The sequence below is a fragment of the Strix aluco genome, chromosome 11 (genome assembly GCF_031877795.1).
Source record: "Strix aluco isolate bStrAlu1 chromosome 11, bStrAlu1.hap1, whole genome shotgun sequence".
NCBI lineage: Eukaryota > Metazoa > Chordata > Aves > Strigiformes > Strigidae > Strix > Strix aluco.
The window spans coordinates 21,566,634-21,589,633 of NC_133941.1; the positions used below are offsets into that span (position 1 = coordinate 21,566,634).

Consider the following 23,000-nt stretch of genomic DNA (forward strand, 5'->3'; position numbering starts at 1 on the left):
GACTGCTCTGATAGTTAGATGAAGTGTAAACTGTCTTTATAAAACTGTGTGTTCTCCTGGAAGTAAAATAATAGCATACTTTTTAAACATTTAAAAATAATTCTCCTTCGGGAGAGAATTCATCCTCCGGGATGTTTGCATAGTGGTTAAATACCTGTGAACCTCAGTTTCAGTCTTTTTGCAAATATTTTTATGTTAAGAGCCTCCTAGAAAAGAGCTGTGCTTTAGATAGGAGAGAATTTAATTGCCTTTCATTTCTCTTCTCTTTCATCCTCTCGTTAACAGTCCTGTATTTCCTAAATAGCCTAGTAGGCGCTGCTGCTGGCTGTGCGATGTGCTTGCACTGTTAGTCTTCAAGTTACTTGAGGCCCTCTGTGGGTTGCCTGTCCTCGCCTGTTAAGGCCAAATACAGGGAACTGCTTTCTTTAGTTTCAACAGAAAGAAACTACAGTGCCGTTGGAGCTGCTGTTTGTATTGTATGGGGTGTTAGAGTAATGCAAGCATCGCACTTCGGATGTGTAAAGCAAAAAGGCTCTCCGAGCTTTACAGGAATTATGGAACAGCTAGCCAGTTCCTGGATAGAAGTATTTTCATATCACAAAATTACTAATGTAACTGGCACCCTTACCAGCCTTTCTCTGTAAAAAAACAAACAAACAAAACGGAGAGTGTACTTGCCTTCTCACCCACACTGCTCAGATCCGAACGGATGATGGGAAAGCACAGAGCAGAGAAGCTGGCTACGCTCCCGGTGTATCTGTTAAGTAGATAAAGACAACTTTTTTTAGGGCTGTCGGTTGGCTTCTTTCACTTTTGCCTTTGAATCACCTCATGGTGTATTTTTAAAAGTATTTATTGTGCTGCTTTGACAGAGAGGTGTGTTTGTAAGGGTTCCAATCTATGGGCTTTGTTTTCAAACACGAGAGGGGACTAGACAAAGATGGACTATCAGTCTGAACTTTGTATTTCTTGCTTTTTGCCAGCTTGAATCATACCATAAACTCTATTTAAAGATTTTGTTTTTTGTATTTATTTTCCACATCCTTGACCCTGACTGGTGAGCTGGACATTTGTGTTTGCCTTGGCAAGCTCCAAGCTGCTCATCTAGGGCAGGATGAAAACTCTTTTTCCCTTTTGTAAACAAACTGTTCCTTCAGTATTTTCCATAAAGATTTACACCACCATTTTGCAACGCTTCTAGGAATTGAGAAAATTTTGCCATTCAGGGTTTTCATTTTACACAGCTTGTTACACTGCATAGAAATGTTTGCTTTTCTATGTTCTCTGAGGTTGGATTTGAAGAGCTTTTTTCAGAATGTTTTCAAATTCCAGAAATACTGCATTTTGTCTTGAAGGAGTTTATTAAAGCTATAGATCAATATCCCTTGTTGCCTGTCAAGAAATGGGGTTGTTTGTATTTTTTATTTGTCTCAGGCTAAACAATGCAGCTGTGAACACTGCCCCATTGTACTAGATCCTGTATACGTGTAAAATACTGCTTTGTGCCCTGAAGAATTTACAGTCTAAATAACTGTTTGTGTTCTGTATTTCTTTGCATATATCTTAGTGGTCAGGGTATAAAATGAGAGAATAACTTAGTGAGCCACTTTATGCCAACACACAAAATAACTTTTGGAACAAATGAAGTGGATTTTCTTTTCCACAGGGACAGAGGATTGATGCTGCTCCTTTTTTATGAAGTCATTGGAGGGACACAGTTTTGAGTGCTGTATGCCATAGAAATGGCATTTTTGTTCTTGTAATTGAAAAGACTTGTCATGGTACTCCAGGAGTACTGCTGCTAGTTTAGGCAAATTTGAAATGCTAGTCTAAGTTGGAGATGAAGTTTTACATATTATAAAATCGATACTATGATATTAAATCTGAGTAGCCATGCTAGTCCTGATCCCAAGGTAGTACAAGCCCTGCCAAGTGGAAGGAGGGTATTTGCCGTGAGCTAAACCTCACAGAAAATCATAAAAAGTCTTTTAGGAGTACCCTCGTTTGTCTGGAAGAATATTCAGAACATGGTCATTCCTGTCCCCCCTCAGTAGTTCTGCTTTCAAGTCCCTGTATTTTACCTCAGATCATGCATTCTGCTCCCTGGTAACTGATAGGAATTTGTAACACTCACCTTAGTATGTTCACAAGGATACCAGATTCCTTGATGTTCTGTGAAAATATTCACTTTTTTCCCCCAGTCTATAACTGCTTACCGAACAAGGCCAAGTAGAAAAGTAAAATTACGATTATATTGTACTGCAGAAAAAAATCCATGTAGTTCTAAAATTTCTTTAAACAATAGGAAAGTACAAATTTCCATATAACTTCTCATCTTTATGCTGCCATTTATGAGATCTAATATTTGAGTGCAAAATGAAGTATTGGTGTATTAGTTCTTCATGAATGTCTTGAAAATTTTCTGCAGTGTTTCGTAAAGTATGCTATTTATTGTAAGTTATTCTCTACATTAAATATGTGCCAATGAGTCAGCAAACCCAAACAAAATGTCTGGGTTTTGGTCTACGGCTTACTGTAAATGATAATAAACAACAAATAACCAAACTCTGTTCAGGAACAAATGCTGAAAAGTATGTATTAAAAAATATCCCCAAGATAACAAATATTGAATGGTGTGTAGGTTGTTAACAGAAGAGAAAAATACTGAATTTTATGTAAAGCTCCGTTGGTGTTAGTCAACATTCTGTAAAATGTATTACTTTTTAAAAAGCAGAATAAATAACTAATTTTATAAAGGTATATTAAAAGCATATTTGAACTCCACAAGCTAAAATTACACTTCCTTTTTTGTTGCAGATCTGGGACATGAGTGATGATGAAACAGTCTGAAAATCAGCTGAATAAGGTGGAAGATGACCTACTTTGGACTGCAGCGCTGCCTTTTATCTGTTGTTTGACAAGTTAATGATTGCTTACCCATTCTGTCTGCTACAAATACAAACAAATATGATCCACATTTTGACATTAATATCTTCACCTTAAAAGCAGTCTGTTATGGATATAACTCTCCACATTTTTATTATGTAAATAACTAAAGCAATGTGGTTATGTTTAAACCTCGTCTTCTTTTCTTTTTTTTTTTTTCAGTTTCTAAATATGGCTTACATATAAAATATGCTGCTTAAGTAAACTTTGGTGTTTTATTTGTCCCAGTTTTTGCTTGTCGATGGACATGTCCAAGCAGCATGTCTAAATGTCTTTTTTCATCTTTCCCAGATTATTGCCCCTTTAGTTGGAATTTATTGTTAAGATTGAGAATATTCTGGTATTGGGAGTTTAAACTGCATCTTTAAAGGAGAGCAGGAGTAGGTAAGAACCTACACCTACTGCCTACACCACATTGCTTACTGCTTCCAACTACATACTTACATGACGATCGATTGTTCTTGCCTGTGTCAGTGGAGGTGTTATTCTCTGTAAAGATCTCATAATTTCATGCTATGGAAAAGAATGTGGCTTGACTTATTTTTACACAGAAAAGACCAAAATGCGTTGTTATCATGATTAGGCTCCCCCGAAGTTTAGAGAAGGCTCTGTTATATAGTAAAAATTGCTTGGGGGGGTGTATCACTGATTCAGACAAAACTTGTAGAGAAATGCTTAACTGAAATAAGAAATTGGTTCTCTAACTTTGCTGTTCTTGGATGCTGTCATGCGGTACTTTACAAGTGTTAAAAAATAGCAATTCTGATTTTCATTTTGGTTGGATTTTAAGTTTTCCAATTTCTGCAGCATCAGCAATGGCTTCAGAGATTATGGCTGAGCACAAATGGCATCTGAGAATCCTTGAGGTTTAAAGATAACTTGAGAAAAAAGGATTTGTAAAATATTGAAGTACGTTACTACAAAATTGAAAGTGAATCTATTGTTTTTTATCTTGGAATAGGTTTTAGAAGTATATTTGAAATCCCTTTTATGGCTTTATATTGTGGGGATTATGGACTAACTCACTCAGAAAAAATGCAAATCTCTTTATCTGCCAAGCAGTCTTTATTTCCCGTATATATTATGAAAATTAGTTGGTCAATCCAATTATTTTAGTTCCTCCTTTAACATAAGCTCTGAATATTTGGTGTAGATAATTTCACAGCTTATCTCTTATGCCACATCAGAAGAAGTTCTGTCAGGTCAAATTTGCCTAAAAACAAGGATATCTGCAACTGCCATATTCTGATCATAAAAGAAGATTTATTGAAACATGCTGAGGTTTGCATCAAGTGTCTAAAATGGATATTATTGCTATTTATTTTCACTATCACATTATATTTATGTGTTTTCTTAAGTAGCCTTAAGGGAATGTCATGTTTAGCTAACTCCATTGTAATGTAAAAATGTATATGAATGAAATATATTTTTTGAAAGACTAGCAATCATAGGAAACTGATCTTTTGGTGGTCAGGGAATGAACAATAAGACTGATAACATGCCATGTCCATATTAAAGCACTTTGTTAATGTACGTAATTAGTTATGAGTTCAAATGACTTCCATTTTGTTAGCCATGCCGTAGTCCGGTGGGAATCATGAACCAGTACCGGGGTATTTTAAAGGGAGTGATCTGCATTTTTATCTTTCAGAGTTGCTGACTGGGGAGTGTCTCTTTGCAGTTTTTGGTTGTCTAAAACTTGAAAACTAGACATCTTTCTGAAATCTGATAAACATTAATAATTATTTTAAATATCTGAAACTGCGTATCCTCTTAAAGTTACATTGTAGCTTTACGTTGAAATTATCTATTTAACTGCAGAAGTATACAAGATGGAAAGGTTCAAAACTCAGGGTTAATATAATGTTTCCTTACCTCTGTAATTTCAGTAACATACAACTCTCTCAGGCTGAGCTGTTTCCTGTACATATGCTTCCCAGATGTCTCTGATGTCCAGAAACACTTCAGTTTGACTTGGAATAACTTCCGTTGTCTAACTATAATGTTTTCTTTCTCCTTGCGGACCAGAATTGTTCTTATTTTGCTTTTACTCAATTTCTAGGCATTTACTGAGTGAGAAATCATGAGGGATCCTTTCAAATGAATGAATGCATTTTCAAATACTATTAACAGATAAACACATTTATTTACCAGCTTGTATGCACTTAATGGCAGGATTTCAGCACAGTCCTCAGCTCCAGTTGTTACTGTTTACTGGATGAAGCTAAACTTTACCTTTCTTCATGAAGGAGGTAGGATTTAAATTTTATTTGTCCTGCCATGACCTCCTTAGGCATCAGTGAAGAGCCCAAACTCGTACTTTCATTGTAGAACCCAACAGCTACCATGGCTTTTCAGGTATAAACCAAATCTGTTGGGAGAAGGAATTGAACAGCCTCAGAGGAACCTACTCATCTTCTTAAACTATCTAACAGAAATGTGATGGCATTATATGGCAGTGTGGGTGGGACTGTATCTCACAGGAGGAAACCATGACACTTATCACATCTGGAGACATTTAATAGTGTTAGAAGACCACAGATATCAATGGAGAGCTGTTGACATGATTTTTGTGCTTGAGTATTATAGAAACTCACGGAGTGATAGCCTCTGTTTTGCTTTCACGCTTCTACTGACTAGAATTTTTCTTCAGTGTCATGCCTTCAATGTGGTGCTGGCTGGAGTCTGGAATTTGTCACGGAGTTGTACCACATTCATGAAAGTGAGGAGCTTGACATTCTGTATGAGAGTTTTCTTCTTTAAAGCCCTCACCTGCTCTCATCCTTGCTTTCACAATCTGCTATTAAGTCCTCTTCACCTGTGTCATAGTCTGTCAACTGGGAATAAATTTCATGTAGGGCATCCCCTTTAGATCATGTGTAAATTGTCTTACGGCCATGAAAGCCAGCAGAATCATAGGCAGTAGGTGGGTCAGCCCACATGAGAAGCTATGCTGTGGAGCGTGGGGCTAGTTTGAGTCTTAAGCCTTCAACATTGGGCTCTATAAGGGAGAAAGGGCACAAATTTGAATATTACACTTAGATCCATGAAGAAAGATTCATGATGGCCCAGACAGGTTGGCTGAGAAAATCACTGAGGAATGGAACCATAGGATTTACGTTCCTAGGAAGCTGATGACTCCCAAGAACTAAAGGGCGATTCTGCTTCAGTAGAAATCAACAGCACAACACTTATTTTGGCACATCAAAGGAAACTGCAGTGATTGCTCCAGTCCTTAAAATCATTGATCTTGAAGCCTGGAAAAATACATTTCCCTTTCCTCTGTTCTGTATGGCTTTGGTATTGTGTCCTCGGAGAAGTCCAGTGACATAAACTAAAATTTCATTTTTGTCATCTTTGATATTGATACTGATATTCCACTTCGTGTATAATGTTCTTTCTAATTCTGTTTCTTTGTATAAGATTTGGCTGCTCATCTTAAGTATATGCCACATAAGTATTAGCAAAACTGAATATTTTTTCCATATACAAGCATTTTCTTTTAATTTCTCACTTGTGCTCTCATAGAAAACTTACTGAAATGGGTTTTATGTATTTCTGAACTTTTCACTGTGCACGGTAGAGTCATATCATAGCACTTTTCTCCCTCTTACTGAACAATTTCCTTCTAAGTGTATGCTGACTAGTCTAATTGGAATTGCTAATAGATTCATAGAATCATTTAGGTTGGAAAAGACCCTTAAGGTCATTGAGTCCAGCCGTAAGCCTAAGACTGCCAAGTCCACCACTAGCTACTCCATCACTGCGCTACTGTGGGACAGTGATGGACCATGAAGACTTCACCTAGCTCCCAGCTTTCCTTTGTGTGTTCTTGCTCTTTTTCAAGCCAACTCATAAAACCAGTGAGATTGCGGAGATGTGACTGAGAATAGACTTTGGTATGCAGTATTCTCATTAGTGCCAGTAGTGTGTGAAAAGATCCGTAAGCTTCTGATGCCAGCTTTTATGGTGTTGATCAAGAATGCCTTTTTCTTACAGAATCATTAAAAGCCATGACAGAATCCATGAGGATATTTTTATGTAGTTTCTCTTCAGAGTATAACCATGTCTTAAGAGTTCAAGGAGAGTCCTAACTCTGTTCTTGTGGGAATAGGAAGGATAGCTCACATTCTTTCAAAAATAAATATGTTGCAAGCTAACACATAGTCAACCTTTCTTGTCGTTCTGCCAGCTGTCCTGCAGTGCGAGCCCAGGCACCGCTCTGAGAGTGCGAACAGCCCGTCTCGCGCGTTGGTTCAGTGTTTGCTGCGCTCTAACTTTGTGTTGAGAGTACCCAAAAACTGAACAGAGCATGAACAGCTAGATGGTGGGATTTTTCCTTGCTACTTTTCCAAATTTTTGTACCCAAGTTTTTAGGGTTTTTTTTAAAAATAACAATGCAATACTTTCCTTAGAAACAAATAAGCATTTATACTCCAAAGAGAGCCATTAAAAAATTATTTGCAACATGTCTTGAGCCTGTTACCATTTTTTTTCTGAATCTTTTGACATGGCTTCATTAATTCCTTTTCTTCTTTTTTTTTTTTTAATTTTCAGTGGCGATATCATGCTCATGCACATCCTGCCGAAATGAAACCTTCCTTTAGGAGGGTGTTGTGCACCTTTTCTCTTTTAGAGGACCTGGATTAACTGTTTTGAAAGACAGAAATACCACACTAGAAGGACTTTGGACTGCCCCAGTCTGGCAATGTGTAAATTCCTAACCTATGAAAAACCTACCTACCTGTCCCATTTCAGTTCCAGCGCTCTTTCCCTTGCAGCTGCCTGGACCTTCTCCAGAACCCTAACAGTGTTTAAAAATACTGTGGCACCACACAGGTAATGCTTTAGGTTTGAAATTTATATAGACTTTCCCTCTCTATTACCACTTCAGCTATCCAGTGTAATAATTCCTAAAAAGTTCATTTCCTTTTCTGTGCAGCACTTGACAGGTTTTGAAATAAAATTCCCTAACAATTTGTTGACAGAGTTTTCTTTCTCGTTTTGCTTTTATTGATGCCCTTTCGTCCACTATCACTGACAATAGTGACTCGTTATGGTGAGCAGTGATTCATGAATGGACAGACCGCAGGACTCCTTGCTTTGTGGTAGCTCTACTCCTAGGTTGATACAGAGAGGTTAACCCTGCCTGCTTTTTTTTCTTAAACTTTTATTTAATTTTTCAGCTGTAAAATGTATGGAAATCGGATATATGTACTTGGCAAAGAATATCTATGGTTTTTATTGTCAGTTATCCTGGGTCAAAGAAACTGTTCTGTTGCTCTGACCCATTGTTTCGTTGAAGTATTGTTGGCTGTTGTTTGAAGTCATGTAGTGTTAACCAAAGTCGGCTGTGGCTTGGGCTAATTTGTAGCCACTTTTCTCTTAAGTACAGAAGCTGAAATTCAGCAATCTGTATTCTTCCCCCAGCCAGTGATTGGTGTTTTGTTCAGGTTGTAGTGAAGTCTTTGGAGTGAGTCACTTGAGGATTATTTTAACCTGGACAAGGAAATTGGCACTGTGGAAGGGAAACTGAAGCTACTCCCAAAAGAATTAGTAGCAATAAGCTTGAGTAGCAATGATGTTAAGTACCTTAAGGTATTCTGTATCTTAGGGCAGCGATTTTTTCACCTTATTTCCCAGTTCAAATGATCTCACCCCAGGGTAAGGATGCAGATGAGTACTCCAACCATATATAATTTCAAGTTCTAATTGTTGCCCTCAATAGTGGACAATATTATCTGCCTGCTGCGACTTAACCATAGCATTTTTTCACATCTGCTGGAATTATTTAGGACATTCTCTGAAAAGATTTTCAGAACCGATCAGCTGTTTGTCTGAATTTACAAATGAAATAGCATGGTTTCTTTCTGTTTAATCAGGCCAGTACTCCCTTGCCATTGTAGCTTCTTGCAGGCACTTCCTTGGACTTGGGGATAAAAAGGGGCAGTCAGGAGTTCTAAAAACAAGCGTGTTATGTTTCCTGCCTGGCATGGAGTACACACTGTCTTTCCATCTACTGTAGCAGTCTAAATGCCTGTTTCCTCTTGTTCTTTGAATACATGTTTATATAGGGCATTGATATAAAGTACAATGGACTTTGCCTCTGGAACTGAAGGTCACATGCACATGTGCATTTCATTTTAAATGCTAAAAATTTCAAATTACTTCTTAACAAAATATTTTAGTAAGCTAACAGGAAAGGACGGAAGCATACGTATAGTGTTGTACTGCTGCAAATCAAAAGCACAGTTTTAAAAAAAATTTATTCTTTGTAACTTCTCTCCTTTCCCGTACAGTTACTTTCTGTTCTTACATTCTTTGGCAGTGGATTGCTGCTTCAGTAGTCTCTGAGCATCCAAAAATTTAGGCTTGTGTGTAACTTCAGTTTGCTTTTTACCACCAGGACATTTGATTTTTGTAAGATCTCAGCAAAATGTTCCATTGTTTGTTAGTGAAATACTATTATGCACTGCATAAATAAGAAAGGAGAGATGTTGTTCTGGTTTCATTCTTAGGGAGGAGGTCAGTAGTGTTTTCCTCGATTTCTCTTTTGGTCTGATGTGTGTGCACCCTCTTAAGAAACTGCAGTTGCTTCCCTGCGAGGCAGTGCTGCAGGAGTCTGGTGCATTTGAAATGCAAGCTGGCGTCTCATTTCTGGAATGATTTTACTTTCTAAATCAAAACCAGCATGGGCTAAAACTGTGTGAAGAAATGCTGCTAAAATTATTTCCACATCATGTCAATAGGCTTGGAAGAAAGGAGAGGGCTGTGGAGGTTCCAAGTCTGGCCCACTCTGCATTTGAACTCTAGTTTTTGACAGCTAGTAAATTGGTGTCCTTCCCCCCCACTTTTTTTCTTTCCCTGTTGAATGTTTCCTTCCCACCCCCAGTGCTCGGTGCCTCACTGGTGAGGGAGGGATCTGGATGAACAAGCAAATTAATTTCTAGTGACAGATTTCTTTCAAATTAGTGTAAGAGGCGAGGAAATTTATAAAGTAGGTATGATTGTGCTTTGTCTTTATTTTCATTTTGTGCTTCAAAGTGACTTTTATACAGTAATTCTGTAGGTGTTACCACTTCCTCAGGAACCTGTGACTCAGGCAAAGTATAAATGAAATGACATCACCGGCAACTCTTGTTTGAATTGCCTGTTTCCTAAATAGGGACTGTTGGTTTTTCTTTTAATACTCGCAGCTTTGTTTTGGGGTTTCTTTGTGAGGGGGGAGGGGATGAGAGGTTTTAATTATCTAATTAGCCCTTAGTAGAGGTTCTGTTGTTATAAAGCATTCTTAATTAATTCCTGATCAGGGGGACGATGGCGGGGGGGTGGGGAGGAGGAGGAAAAGCTCTGAGCATAATTTTCCGTTATTATTTTGGAAGTAATGCAAACAAAAGAAATGTGTTTTCATACTACTGGGCAGTTTTAAAGGATCTCCCTGGCTGCACTCTGTAGTGTGTATTTGCACCGCAGGAGATTCTTGGTAGATTTCAGGGTTTCCTTTCCTGCAACTGATACTTTTCAGTGTTAATGCTATATAAATACAGGATTGAAATCGGAGGAGTCGGGGTAGTTTGGTTCTTTGAGTGTCTCCAAAGGTGGCAGGAGCAGTGGTTGGAGCAGGTAGTGGTGTGGGGGACGGGCGGCTGCAGTTCCTTCTTGGACAAAACCCCCAGTGACGTCACGGCAGGAGCTGGCTCTTAAACGAGAGCTAAAAGTAATGTCAGGAATTCTTGTCATCAAAGGAATGTGACAAGTTGGATGTCTGTCTAGGTCATTTATTCACAGTGTTCATGGACAGGCTGTAAAAGTGTTGCGTTTATTTATTATTGTCACGAGCAAAGGATCACTGTCCTTTTGTTTAAACAGTAGGAGTTTTGGAGCTCTATAGAAATTAGTGCAGCAGACTTCAGATATGTCCTTTTGGTTGTGCTCTGACTGTACGGGTTGTCACTGAGCCCGCAGTGCCATTGTGGTTGCACTTTAAAGGAAAACTCAAAGAAAGTCCATGTATTCAGGGAGGTGGTACCAGTGACTACCATAGCCAGTGGTCTTTCTTCCAATTATGTCAATCCACGTCAAACTTTGGCACTATTGAGAACCATGTAATTAAAGTTATTTTTCAGATGACACGCTAAGCCAAAGTCCTAAAACAAGGTTCTCTATCTCTTTTTGTTTTCTTTCTAATTTTTTTTCTTTTAATTTATTTCACCCTGTCTTCCTAAAGTTGCTGTGCAGCTTCCTTTGGATCCTTCGTTTTCTAAATTACCCTTTGTGCAGGGGTCATGCATGCTTTTAATGAAACACTCTTACTCAAGTTCCACCCAACAGCTATTAGAGCAATGGTTGTGTATTGTTGTTGGTACTAAGTTGGGAATGCTTTGAGATGATAGATGATATAAATGTAGTAACGTTACAATTATTTGGTCACACAGATGAAAGACAATATTCCTCTAATTAAAATGTTTACTCTTGCATGTCTCTTGCATGCAGTTAGGCACTGTCTGTGATTTTCCCTAGGGCAGTGGTTAGGAATGAGTGAGCTACACATACTGTGCCCTGTGAGCCCTGCAGGGCAGCGGCTGATGTATAGTATGGAGCTAGGTCATTGTCATCAGCTGCCCGATGTGACTAGTGCTCTCAGAAATCCTGGGGTAAGACATTGCAATTACTTGCTAACTATATTTTGTTGAACAGGAATTCAGTAGTGTTTAGCAGTCAAATATTACAAACTTAAGATAGGCTTCTTTGTAACCACACTCTGATTTGCAAGGGAGAAGCAGGGAGCAAGTCAACTGGTGTGTGTACAGCGTTCCCCTCTTGCTGGAGATACTCTAGTTTCATGTCCAACAATGATAGTATCTGTTACTTAATTTAGCTTCCTGTTGTTAGTATTTGTAAATGTCATTAAGCGATTCTGATAGATGATATCCACTGATTAAAAGTCAGCTTGGAACAGAGCATAACAACGTACCTGTTGATCTGAGATACTGGAAAAGAATGTGATTCAAATGTCATTGAGTGTCCGGAGGGGGCTGACACTCATGCCACGAGGACATGCAGCAGAACGTTGCTTCAGAATATGACCAAATTACTGTTTTTAAATTATTTTGTTGCTATTATAGTAGGTGATTATGGCTTCAAAAATTTTCTAAGCCAAAATGTTATGTTCCAGCTTTCACAGGTTTGGGATTAATGTAATGAATTACTGTGATTTTTAAAAACACTGCTTATTTAAAGCAACTTTGTCCTCTCCATAATAGTCATAGTCATGGGAAGATGGATTGAGGCAGAACACATGGGCTGTACCACAGAGCTCCAGCGAAGCCAAAGAAAGTCACATCATCTCTGCCTCCCATCCATTGCCTGAGCTTTTTTGGTAGAGTTGCTTTTGCTGAGTAAGTGCCTAGTACAGCAAGACCAATCTTGACTGAGTCAGCTAGGCAGTAGAAAAGCACAAGTATTAGAGATGATACAGGTGTATCTTATCTCTAATATTGTCTATTAATGCCTTTTAATTTGATCAGTTTGGACAAGGAGTTCAGAAGCGGTTAGTGAAAGGAATTTGCCTCAATTTTTGGATGCTCTGAGCCAGACTTTGCTGAGGTCTTAAACTGGGTTTTGGAATTCTAAAAGGAGTCTGATTTCAAATGTAAAGACAATCCTACATTAAGCATGTATTTTAAAAACTTTATGTGTGTAAAAGAGGATTAAATAAATCTGTTGTTAAGTTTTAAATGCTTGCTGTTTCAGTTTTGCTCTTTCTTGCGTGCGTGTACTGGAAAATGCGCTCACCAGGATGAGCGTTATGTTTTGTGTAACAAATCAGCTAAAATAGTGAGGAGTCACAGAAGAGCTTTGTTACTCTTGTGGAAAAGAAATACAGAAAAGGAAAAAGTTAGTTGAGTGCACATTTTTAAAACGGGTTTCTGGTTTTGAGGCTTGTGTTGTTTGTTACCAATCTGACTGCTAGAAGTGTAACTGTTTGTTTCACAGTAAATGCTTGCTGCTCCCAGAGGGGTTCAAATGCCCAGTAAGCTTGGGTTGTTAGCACAGTTGGAAATCAAGGTAATATAATTTAGCAATCCAGTCTGAAAGTGGCGAGAAATAACATCGGTTGTGTTCTCCAAGGCCTGCACTGCCATTTAAATTTTCTGTCCCCTAGAATTAAAGGTTTGGATTCATTTGCAAAAGGAAGGTGTGCGTTTACTTTGGTAATGAAACAGAAGAATTAAGAAGCAAGAAGCAAGTAAGAATTGGACTTTGGGGTTGTTTTTTTTAATTTTCTTAATTAACAAATGTTTCTTAATCAGTTCTGACCATATATTATAAATGTACTCCAGAGGAGAAAAAAACTACTTCTGTCCATTTCCTGAGTGAAATACAGAGAACTTTCATGAACCAAGTACAAGGTGTAAATAAGTTGCCATGACCTGTAATTTGTTGGACTATATAGTGGTGTTAGTGACATTTTTGTGTTTTACTGAACTTCCACAGTGTAGTCATTGGCTGGTTTCCCCAGTTAATCTTTTCACAGAAAAAGTACAAAACTTCAATTATGAGAGAAGAGCAAATAAAGTGAAATCCTTTGAAATCATTGCCCACTGCCCCAAATCTCTGTTGTAACGAAGCCCCAGTAATTCTTTTGTCCTACCATGCTAATATTTTCTTTTCTTCCCCTGTTTCCATTCTAGATGGGAGATATGAAGGGGCAGAAGAAAAGCAGTAGTGCCAGAAGAAGGGGAACCTGGAAGAGAGCCAGGAAAGACAGCTATAAAGAGACTGGCTTCCTGCTTGAGGCTTTAGGAGCAACGGATCAAGGATGCCCCAGTTTGGGAGCTTTCCCATCAGAGGTATTTTCATTGGCTTTGAGCAGCTTACATTCCTCCTACAAGCTTCAGTCCATTTCCTTGGCTACTGACAGGTCTTAGCACATCCCTTTTTCTGGTCAGGGTATGTCTATCTATGGGAAGCTCTCCTGAGGCTTAGCATCAATTTTCTTCTATTTTGGGGCTTCTTCTTGGGTTGCTCTAGCTATAAGGTTTCAAAGGATCAGAGGGAGTGTAGGTTAGCCAGCCAGCTTTCTACTTCTCCCTTTCACTCTGTTACAGAAATTAAGTGCTACTTCTCTTTTGTCACCCAACTTTTCTAGTGCTCTCAGGAAGGAGAGGAACATTCTTATTTTGTGCCTACAGAGGAATTAGACCAATATACTTGCTTAAGCAGACTTCTCACCCACAAACAAAAAAAAGTATATATGGAAGCTTCATGATGTGATCCTGTACCTTCATGAACGTTCCCAGCGCTCCCTAAACGCCATCCTATGTGGCAGTTCTTGAAGTGTTTTGGTTTGAGGTTATAGCATAGCTGATTCCCACATCAGGGCTGCAAAGCTAAGCATTGGAAGTTTCCTGAGGAGACAATCTTTGCTTTTCATCAGTCTGACTAGATCAGTAGATGATAGCTTTCTCAACTCTCAGAATGTTGTTGCTGGTCTTCCAACACTGGGGTTTTTTTGTTTTGTGTTCCTTCAATTCCCAAGAATCTGTTTTGTTTTTTCTTTAATTTAAAAATGAACATCTGGTTTGTGGCTGTGTAGAAAGACTTGAAAATGTGAAGCTAAATGGCTCAAGAACAGAATTAATTCCAAATGTAATTATTTATAACAACCTGATTTTAATTTTGCTTCTGAAAAACGCAAGGGAAGTATTTTCTCATACAGTGATTTCAGTGAGTTCTGTGAACACGAAACACAGCTGTGGTGAGCTATCAGTGTTACTGCCTTACCACCTTACACGTAAGTTATAACCAACGTAACTGCATGGCCAGAAAGCTTTCTAGTCACTGAAACACTTTGATAGTGTTCTGTTCATTATGCCTTGGTATCTGCGGGACAAACAGCTGACAAATTAGTTGAGATCTGTGCAAGCAGTATAAAAGCAATGGTCTCTATCCTTTCCTTATAAAAGGCAGAAAACCACTTTTTGAATGGCTCTGGAATAGTGTAAAGAAGTCCTGAAGTCCAAATCCTGTTGATTCTCTAGTAGCAAGATCACATATTTGGCAGCTATGATGCTTTATTTCCTCTGTATACCAGCATTAGACGTTACATTCTGGGCAGCTGATCAAATTGGATACACTCGGTTTTCTTTTTGTTGAGCTCTGGAAATCAGCATTCTGAGTATAGATTTCTACGCTATTAAAAGCTCAAGGGAAGAACTTACTTTATAATTTAGAAAAAGTCAGTTCAAAGAACTATCTGTGCAGTTGCAGATTTTGGAGCCTTGGGTGGATTTTACTTGTGGCACTTATACTTTAAGTTACTAGAGTAACTTACACTGGCAAGTTACTCTAGTTCTGCGCCAGCCACCAGGCACTTCACGCCAAGTTCCTATGGCTTCGCAGAACCCCAGGGGTGGTGTGAGAGCACTGTGGGATTGGGGCGGGTGGAGGGGAGGGAAGGGTCTAGCGGAAGGTGCAAAGAGAGGAGGGCGCAAAGGGGATTGATGTGTGAGCTAGATGTAGATGTGCTGGTAAAATTAGCGCTTCTCTTAGGGGAAAATGCACAAAAGTTGCTCCAGGAGTGTGTCACAGATGGACTGATGGAGAGGAGGTGGGATCTGTCATGGGGCAACTGTTAAAAGGAGGGAACTTTTCATATAAATAAGCGAATATTTCTTCTTGCCTTCATTAGCTTCTCTTTCTTTAATGATGTATTGTGGGTGGATCTGCTGTTGACTTTAATCCTCAGCCTTTGCCCAGGCATTTTTCACATTTCCTGTGAGAACTGGTAGGACCAAAACGGCATCCAGAGTTCAGCTATAACAGGGCAGAGCAAGAGGAGAATCCCACACTCCCCTTTCCTGTCTTTCCAAGCAGAAATTGTTTATTTGTTGGATTAATCACTAAAGTTACAGGCATGTCAGCAAAGTCACAATTTGATTTTTTTTTTACTGCTGATTTTGCATCATCCTGAAAGGTCATAGCTAGACTCACATTACAGACTGCATCTGTAAGACTGGCAACAACAAAAGCGTTATTTTTTTTGTGAGGAAATCTGTTCTTGCCACGCAGATCTTTAAAACAAGAGCCCTAGAATCCCACCACGTTCTGTGTCGTGGTGGCTTTGCAGGACTTGGGTTTTTCTTCATTTCCCCACCTGAAAACTCAGCATTTGAGCTGATGACGTGACATTGTATAGACTAGGGAAGCTGAAGGCTAAATTAGCAAATACATGAAACGACAGAGGAGTGGTTCAAAACAAAGATCTCTGATATAGTATGTTTTAGACAACCCCTATAATGCAGTCTTTAAAAGTTGAAGTACGTTTTACATGTATGTGGTTGATCATTCTGAACCCTGTTCTTAGCCTATATTCAGACAGCCGTGTCTTTATTGCAATAAGGAGAATGTCTTGCGTACTCTTATTTTCCCCTGGACTAGCTAATTGTGCTGTCCTGATGTATCATCAAGGCTTTCTTAAAGCAAAAGGTAAATTATGTACGTAATGTACGCCTGTGTTTCAGGGGACAAAATGAGAATATTGTTTACTTTTGAAGAAATAGGTTTACTGGTTTCAGTTATTACTTAATTGGCCCTGCAGGTTAAGAAATTACTTATTTTAATCTTGATTTTCATATTCCTGAGGGAGGTATGAGAGCCACTGGGAAGGAGAGACTTACAAACAAGCGACAAAAGCTTACTGTTAAGATCAAAAAGACCTTCACAACAGAGGATGATTTTTCTTTATTTTTCGCAACTCTGAATAATGAGAAGAAGTGATCATCATCTCCGATTAGGTATCTGCTCCAGTTAATTTCTTTCCAGAATTTCCCTTGGTAGGGGAAGTCAGACTGTGGCAGAAGGTTTCCACCTGGGGTCATGCTCCAGTTGGTACTCACCTTTGAAAGCAGCTTGCTTGCTCCAGGTTGTTGGCACTGTGAAGAGATGGCTGGTGAAGCTGGCTGGCACCTCCGGGTGGGAGCAAGGGGGCTCCTGTGTGTCCCTTGGCGGCGGCCTCCCCGCAGGCAGCCACAGCTCCATCGAGGGAGTGACCCGAGAGTAACGGGAGCTGCGGCGGCTCCACGTCCCTCCGGCGAGGTGGGGAGCTGGGGGATACCGGTGACGCCTTGTATGTCAGGAGTGCCAAGAGGCCAGACCTGCGGTTCTGTTACCGTGGTTTTGTTTTCAGGATAGATGTGTTTTTATCAGCATATTAAACAGAACAACAAGCTCTAGCAGCCAGAACAATGTCAGTAACTGTTAATGCCATGAGAAAACGTTTGCTGAATAAAAGTAACATCAAGTTAAATAAAGGTATGTTGGTGAAAATAAGAGAAAAGGACTTTGCTGCTGCTGTAAACCCCACGACAATGCTGTATTAGCTGTGGTACTGTTTGAATACATGCATTTTCATCTGAAGAAGTTAATAGTCTAAAATATTCTGTCACCTTAGCAGGAGCCCAAGAACCTGTCACTTAGAAGGAAAAGGAAAGGCCCTTGCTTTAATCTCCAAGTATTGTTAGTTCTTTCCATTATTTTCATCACCACTTCCCCCTCCAAAAAAAAAAGGTTTAGAATACTACAGTGGATTGCTGAAGAGCAAAGGTTTGGTTTTAGCCTGAGAACTTTTTTTTTTAAAAAACTAGTTCAAGTTTCTTTTTCATCTGAAAGCAAAAAAAATCCTGCATTTCTTATACTTTAACTAACTAGAACTAATATAATTGCAGTGGTATATCGTGTGATTATTTTAACACACAAGCCACATGTCATTAAATACAACTAGACCCACATTATTTTAATATTTCAGGAAGCAGGAGATTTGAGCTTTGTGTTTTTCTGGATTAAAAAAGTAACATTGATTTCACCATGAATAGCAGGACACTATCAGAAGTATTCTGTGTGCATAGTATTTGCCCAAACTGAGTAAACAGTTTTAAGATAAGCAGCTTTTTGACTATTTAATGTAGCAGGCATGTGGCTGACACAGCTTCATGTTGACAGATGCCTTTGTGTCTGTCTTTGTGATGGAGAGAAGACAGATGTTCTCCTTGGCATTCAAGAAAGCTGCTGCTTAGCAAAATAAAATGTAAAATTAGAATGAACAGTGCAACAGTGAACAGTGTAACTGGCTAGCCTTCAAGTAAAAAAGATTGAAACAGTCTTATGTGAATGTAATGAAGTGTGTTCTTACTGGAAGTCAGTAACTGCTTTGTCATGATTTAAAAGTAGCCTATAGAAAAAGAAATTCTGTTGTTTCCAACTCTGTTAAAATATAAATGCATGTCAGTCTGAATATCCATGTATGACTAATCCCATGCCAACCATTCTTAACAGAGAGGCATGTCAATCGGGTATAAATGCTTAAGTGATACAGCAATTAGCAGCTATAAAAACCCCTAAGTTAGCGCATTGTTGTCTGATGAATTGGGCTCCTGATTGTGTCACAAAGGAAAATATGAGAATTTCCTATTTAATGATCCTTAGGGATGCTGTTGTCAGATGAGGATGGAGGCGGCCTTCAGCATGACATTGTCCACTTCTAGCACCGGAGGGAGGAGCAGCACAGGAGGAGCTTGTGCCGGGAGCGCTCCGGGAGGCACCGGGCCCGCTGTGTCGCTCCTCAGGGGGGTACATGGGTCTCATTCAAAGGGACCTATCTGGAGAGCTGCTGCTCTTGTTTCTCTTTGAGATGAGCCCAGTGGAGCATCTGGTTCCCTTCATGAATGCTCCCAGGCTGGTCCAGTGAGAGCTGCTGGTCTCTTAAGTCAGTGTTTACTGGTGTGGCAGTTCCTGAGGAGAGGGAAAATCCTGGGAGTGAAGTTCAGGACTATGGAGCATGTCCACAAAGAGGCCAAGTGCGTTGCCCAGGATGGTGACAGTTCCCTGTCTCCGCCCGGGAGGGTGCGCAGAGGCCCCCTCGCACACCAGCACAGTAGTTGGGGCTCTGCTCTGCTCACAGGAACGTGCCTTTGTATAGTTGTGGGTTTCTGTAAAGGTGAAGGTCAGATTTGCTGAGCAGAATTAAGCAGGAAAATGTGACACTTTTCTGCAAATAAAAATCAAACCTGATGCCAAGCTCAGCAGTTAGTCTAGAGTAAACATAGACAAACAGTGAGGAAGTGCATCACCTGATAGAGTTGTTTTGCGGAAGACTGAGGAATTCAAACTGTAGTTTTGAACTAAAAGCTCCAGAGCTCCATGGAAGATTCCCAGCTTCCACAAGGTGCTCCTTCTACCATTTCTGTCAGATAAAATGTACCAGGACCAGATTTCTCCTTAGAGTTTTAATTAAAAATAAAGTTTAGTTTATTGTCTTGCAATTTAATCACTGTTTTTGCAAGGTCCGTTCTACACCAGAGTTGGTCTTCTTCTGCAGCTTGCTTTCAGCCTGTGTTCAGTTTGTCTAAACTATTAAATGTCTCTGAGAAAATCTGAAATCAGAGAACTGGAGAAAGAAGTGGTGCCTGTGGCTTTAGATCAAGGATGAAATGACTTGCTCTCCCCTTGCCTTTTCTACAGAAACAGCTGGTTAACAACAGCGCCTCCCTGGGACAGCGGCTGGGCAGGATTAGGCTTGAATGCTCCCATGAACGTTGCTCCACTCAAGAAGGTTTTACAGCTGAAGGCTGAGCACCCGTGGAGGGGCACGTCCTGAAGTGGCTGTGTTCCTGGTTTTGCCGTACATGCAGAGGTCAGTAACATTTACCCAAGTCTGCTGGTCTCCTTCAAGGCTTGTGCCCTGCTGATGGAGAAGCAAACACGTGTGTTTCTTAAATGTCACTCCTGGTGAGGAGCGCTGCCTCCCTGAGCCCCCCAGCACCTCTCTGGGGTGTGGGAAGCTGTAGAAAAGCCTCTACCAGAGGAGGTGACCGTACTCCTGAGACAGAGCGCGCACTCTGAGCTCTCCCTTGTGCACCTCTGCAGACACATAGTGCTGTTGCCTTGTGTGCTGTGACAGGAGAGCACCCAGGGAAAACAGCAGAGCTTTGTCAGAAGAACAAGGCAGCTGCTGTGGAGCTAGATGTAACTGCAGTTTAAAAATAAGCAATTAAATTATCTATCTTGGCTCTCTTATACCCAAGAAGTGCACTTGAGAGAGCTGTTCCACAGAGAGGGGCAGAATGTTCCCATTGACAGAGAGGTTACAAAATTATTAAATTGGTGTATTTTAGTTATTAAATTGGTATATATTCTGTCATAGGCCCTTCAGGGATAAAGTGTGCTTCAACCCACAACATAATCCAGCTGTGCGGTAGCTGTCTGCTCAGGGAGGAGAGCTGCAGACACTGTGTAACGTACTTGGAGCTGTACCCGTGCCAGATGAAATGGAAGCTCCTGCCTATCAGGAAGATGCAGACCGGTGTCTTATTTCGCTGTTCCTCAAGAAGGATCTAAAGATAGTGGTGAACGTTCCCCTCAGCCAAGCGTGAGTGTGCCAGCTCGGGTGAGTAGAGCTCTTGCACAAATAACATTTGAAGTACTAGTGCTGCGCTTTGCCAGGGTACCGCGCGGAGCCGCGGAGGGACGGGCAGGGTGCCCGGGGGCCGCAGAGGGCTCCACTCGCAGCCGTCGTAACGCCAGCCCTTGGTACAGCGCGAGCAGCGAGTGTCCAACTCGCTCTGCTGTTGCATGAAGGCTTCTGGGTGAGGCTGAAAGACAATTTTACATCTTTTCTCTGTTGAGTGACTTGGCCTCCTGGGAACAGCTGTATCAGTGCCCGGCACCCCGGGAGCACTCAGCCTGGCTGCAGCGACAGTTCAGCTGCTGCTCGTGAAGCAGCTTCTGGACTGGTGCAGTTACAGCCCCAGCGATCTCCGATGGGGAACTGGTTACGATTTTGAGTTTTGTGCATGTGTCGGGTTTAAAGCCTCGCGGTTCCGTTATGCTCCGCAGCGGTGGAGCTGCTTTATGAGCACAGAATCACAGAATCGTCTAGGTTGGAAAAGACCTTGAAGATCATCCAGTCCAACCATTAGCCTAACATTGACAGTTCTCAACTGCACCATATCCCTCAGCGCTATGTCAACCCAACTCTTAAACACCTCCAGGGATGGGGACTCCACCACCTCCCTGGGCAGCCCATTCCAACGCCTGACTACCTGTAAAGAAATGCTTCCTAATATCTAGTCTAAACCTTCCCTGGCGCAACTTGAGGCCCTTACCTCTTGTCCTATCGCTTGTCACTTGGTTGAAGAGACTCATCCCCAGCTCTCTGCACCCTCCTTTCAGGTAGTTGTAGAGGGCGATGAGGTCTCCCCTCAGCCTCCTCTTCTCCAGACTAAACCACTCCAGTTCCCTCAGGTTTCCTCTGCGGTTCCCGTGCGAGCTCCCTTCAGCCCATCTGGGCGAGCACAGTCTGCTGGGGAGGTTCAGTGGCCATCTACCAGCAACGCCCTTAGTCCAGGCTTAGCAAGCACGCAGACTTACCACCCGTGCCCCTCTACACAGCTCTGTACTCCCACAGCACTGCTGCTGCATCAATCACAGTCTATCCAGCCTCTATATTTGCCTGTAAAGTTCATTTTCACAACTGGGGTGGTTTAGTCTGGAGAAGAGGAGGCTGAGGGGAGACCTCATTGCCCTCTACAGCTACCTGAAAGGAGGATGCAGAGAGCTGGGGATGAGCCTCTTTAACCATGTAATGAGTGATAGGACAAGAGGGAATGGCCTCAAGTTGCGCCAGGGAAGGTTTAGACTGGATAGTAGGAAGCATTTCTTTACAGAATGACTAGTCAGGCGTTGGAATGGGCTGCCCAGGGAGGTGGTGGAGTCCCCATCCCTGGAGGTGTTCAAGAGGCGGGTTGACATAGCACTTAGGCATATGGTGTAGTTGGGATCTGCCAGTGCTGGGTTGACAGTTGGACTGGATGATCTTCAAGGCCTCTTCCAACCTGGATGATTCTGTGATTCTGTGAACTGAGGCAGCTTGAAATACATAGAAACTGTATTCAGGAGAGGTCCCTCACTGAACTAGGCAAAGATCTGAACTCTAATCCCTAGTAGAGTTGTGATGTCAGGCCTGTTTTTTAGAATTAAAATTCTGGTTTGAAGTAAATTAGCAAAAATAACGTGTGTGTGCACGTAGGGTGAGGTTCCAAACATGTAGCTGAAAGTTGCCTTTCACTTAGCTCACAGAAAAAGATAAGCCATTACAAATTGTGTAGGGCTTAATCATATGAAATGTGTGTGTGCGGTTCACTTCTTCTAAACCATGGTACTATACCCTTTTGTGCAAAATTACTGCTTGCTGCTAATTAGAAAAATCATGTGGTAGGGAAAAAATTACTGTATTTTTTTCCTTTTGCCATGGAGAAAACAGAACCCTCTCTAAGCTACTGACCTGAGAAACAGCAATGCTGCCTGTCCTGACTCAGGTAGTCCCCGAATGTTGATGTAGGGATGACTTTTTCCTAAAAGGAAACCCGCTCGCTTCAGAAAGCAGCCCGAGAGGCTTTGAGGCGTGTGGCAGTTGGCCTCCCTCCCAACAGCCCTTGAAGCGTGGATTTAGGCTTCTTTCCACGCGTATTTAGAGGGATGTTTTTCAGATGTGTTAAACTCATCGTTCTTGCTGTGTTCTCATGGAATCTCCCACCCCCTGAGCAGAGCCATTTGCACACGCATGGGCACGCCGACCTTTGTGTTCAAACCATTCAGGCACTTCTAACACACCAGTAACTTTGTGTCTCGGTATTTTTAGGGGTTCCTTTTTTAATTTTGGAGACGCCTCTACTACACTCGGTGTTGAAACTCCTCTGAAGGCTCTTGCCTGGTTCACGGAACTTTCTGAAAATCAGGTAATTAGAACCCTTGCTTTTAAGGATTAACCGTCTCCGGTCAAATGAGTGATTGATCCCCTATGGAAAATCCCAAAGCACAAGACCACGGGCGCCTGCATTTGAAGCACAGCTGTTGTCTTTAGGGAATAACTTCTGTTCTCTAGATAAAACTTGAAGAAGTTGAGGGGCTAAACAAAATGGGAGAAAATGAAGACCTTGGTCTTTTCAGGAAGAGCGCGGACAGGCCTTTTCCCAGCGGTCAGTGTTGAGGAGCTG

The 23,000-nt window shown here is 41.0% G+C and overlaps 1 protein-coding gene and 1 long non-coding RNA gene across 6 annotated transcripts in view; both read left to right on the top strand.

Moving 5' to 3' along the window:
• The window catches only part of ATG7 (autophagy related 7), a 114,942-nt gene extending 107,016 nt beyond the window's left edge, over window positions 1-7,926 (top strand). For all 5 annotated transcript variants that reach the window (XR_012624753.1, XM_074836628.1, XM_074836621.1 and 2 more), the window contains one exon: window positions 2,818-7,926. Coding sequence is in view for 4 of the 5 variants with exons in the window: in XM_074836621.1 (XP_074692722.1) it covers window positions 2,818-2,850 (33 nt within the window). In the remaining variant the exon portion in view is untranslated. The remainder of the gene's footprint in view (window positions 1-2,817) is intronic.
• A 5,723-nt stretch (window positions 7,927-13,649) lies between these two features.
• On the top strand, window positions 13,650-22,744 carry LOC141928422 (uncharacterized). Its single transcript, XR_012624752.1, has 4 exons — window positions 13,650-13,799; window positions 19,468-19,639; window positions 20,150-20,392; window positions 22,646-22,744. It is a non-coding gene; the product is annotated as an uncharacterized LOC141928422 (long non-coding RNA).
• Window positions 22,745-23,000: the final 256 nt, after the last annotated feature.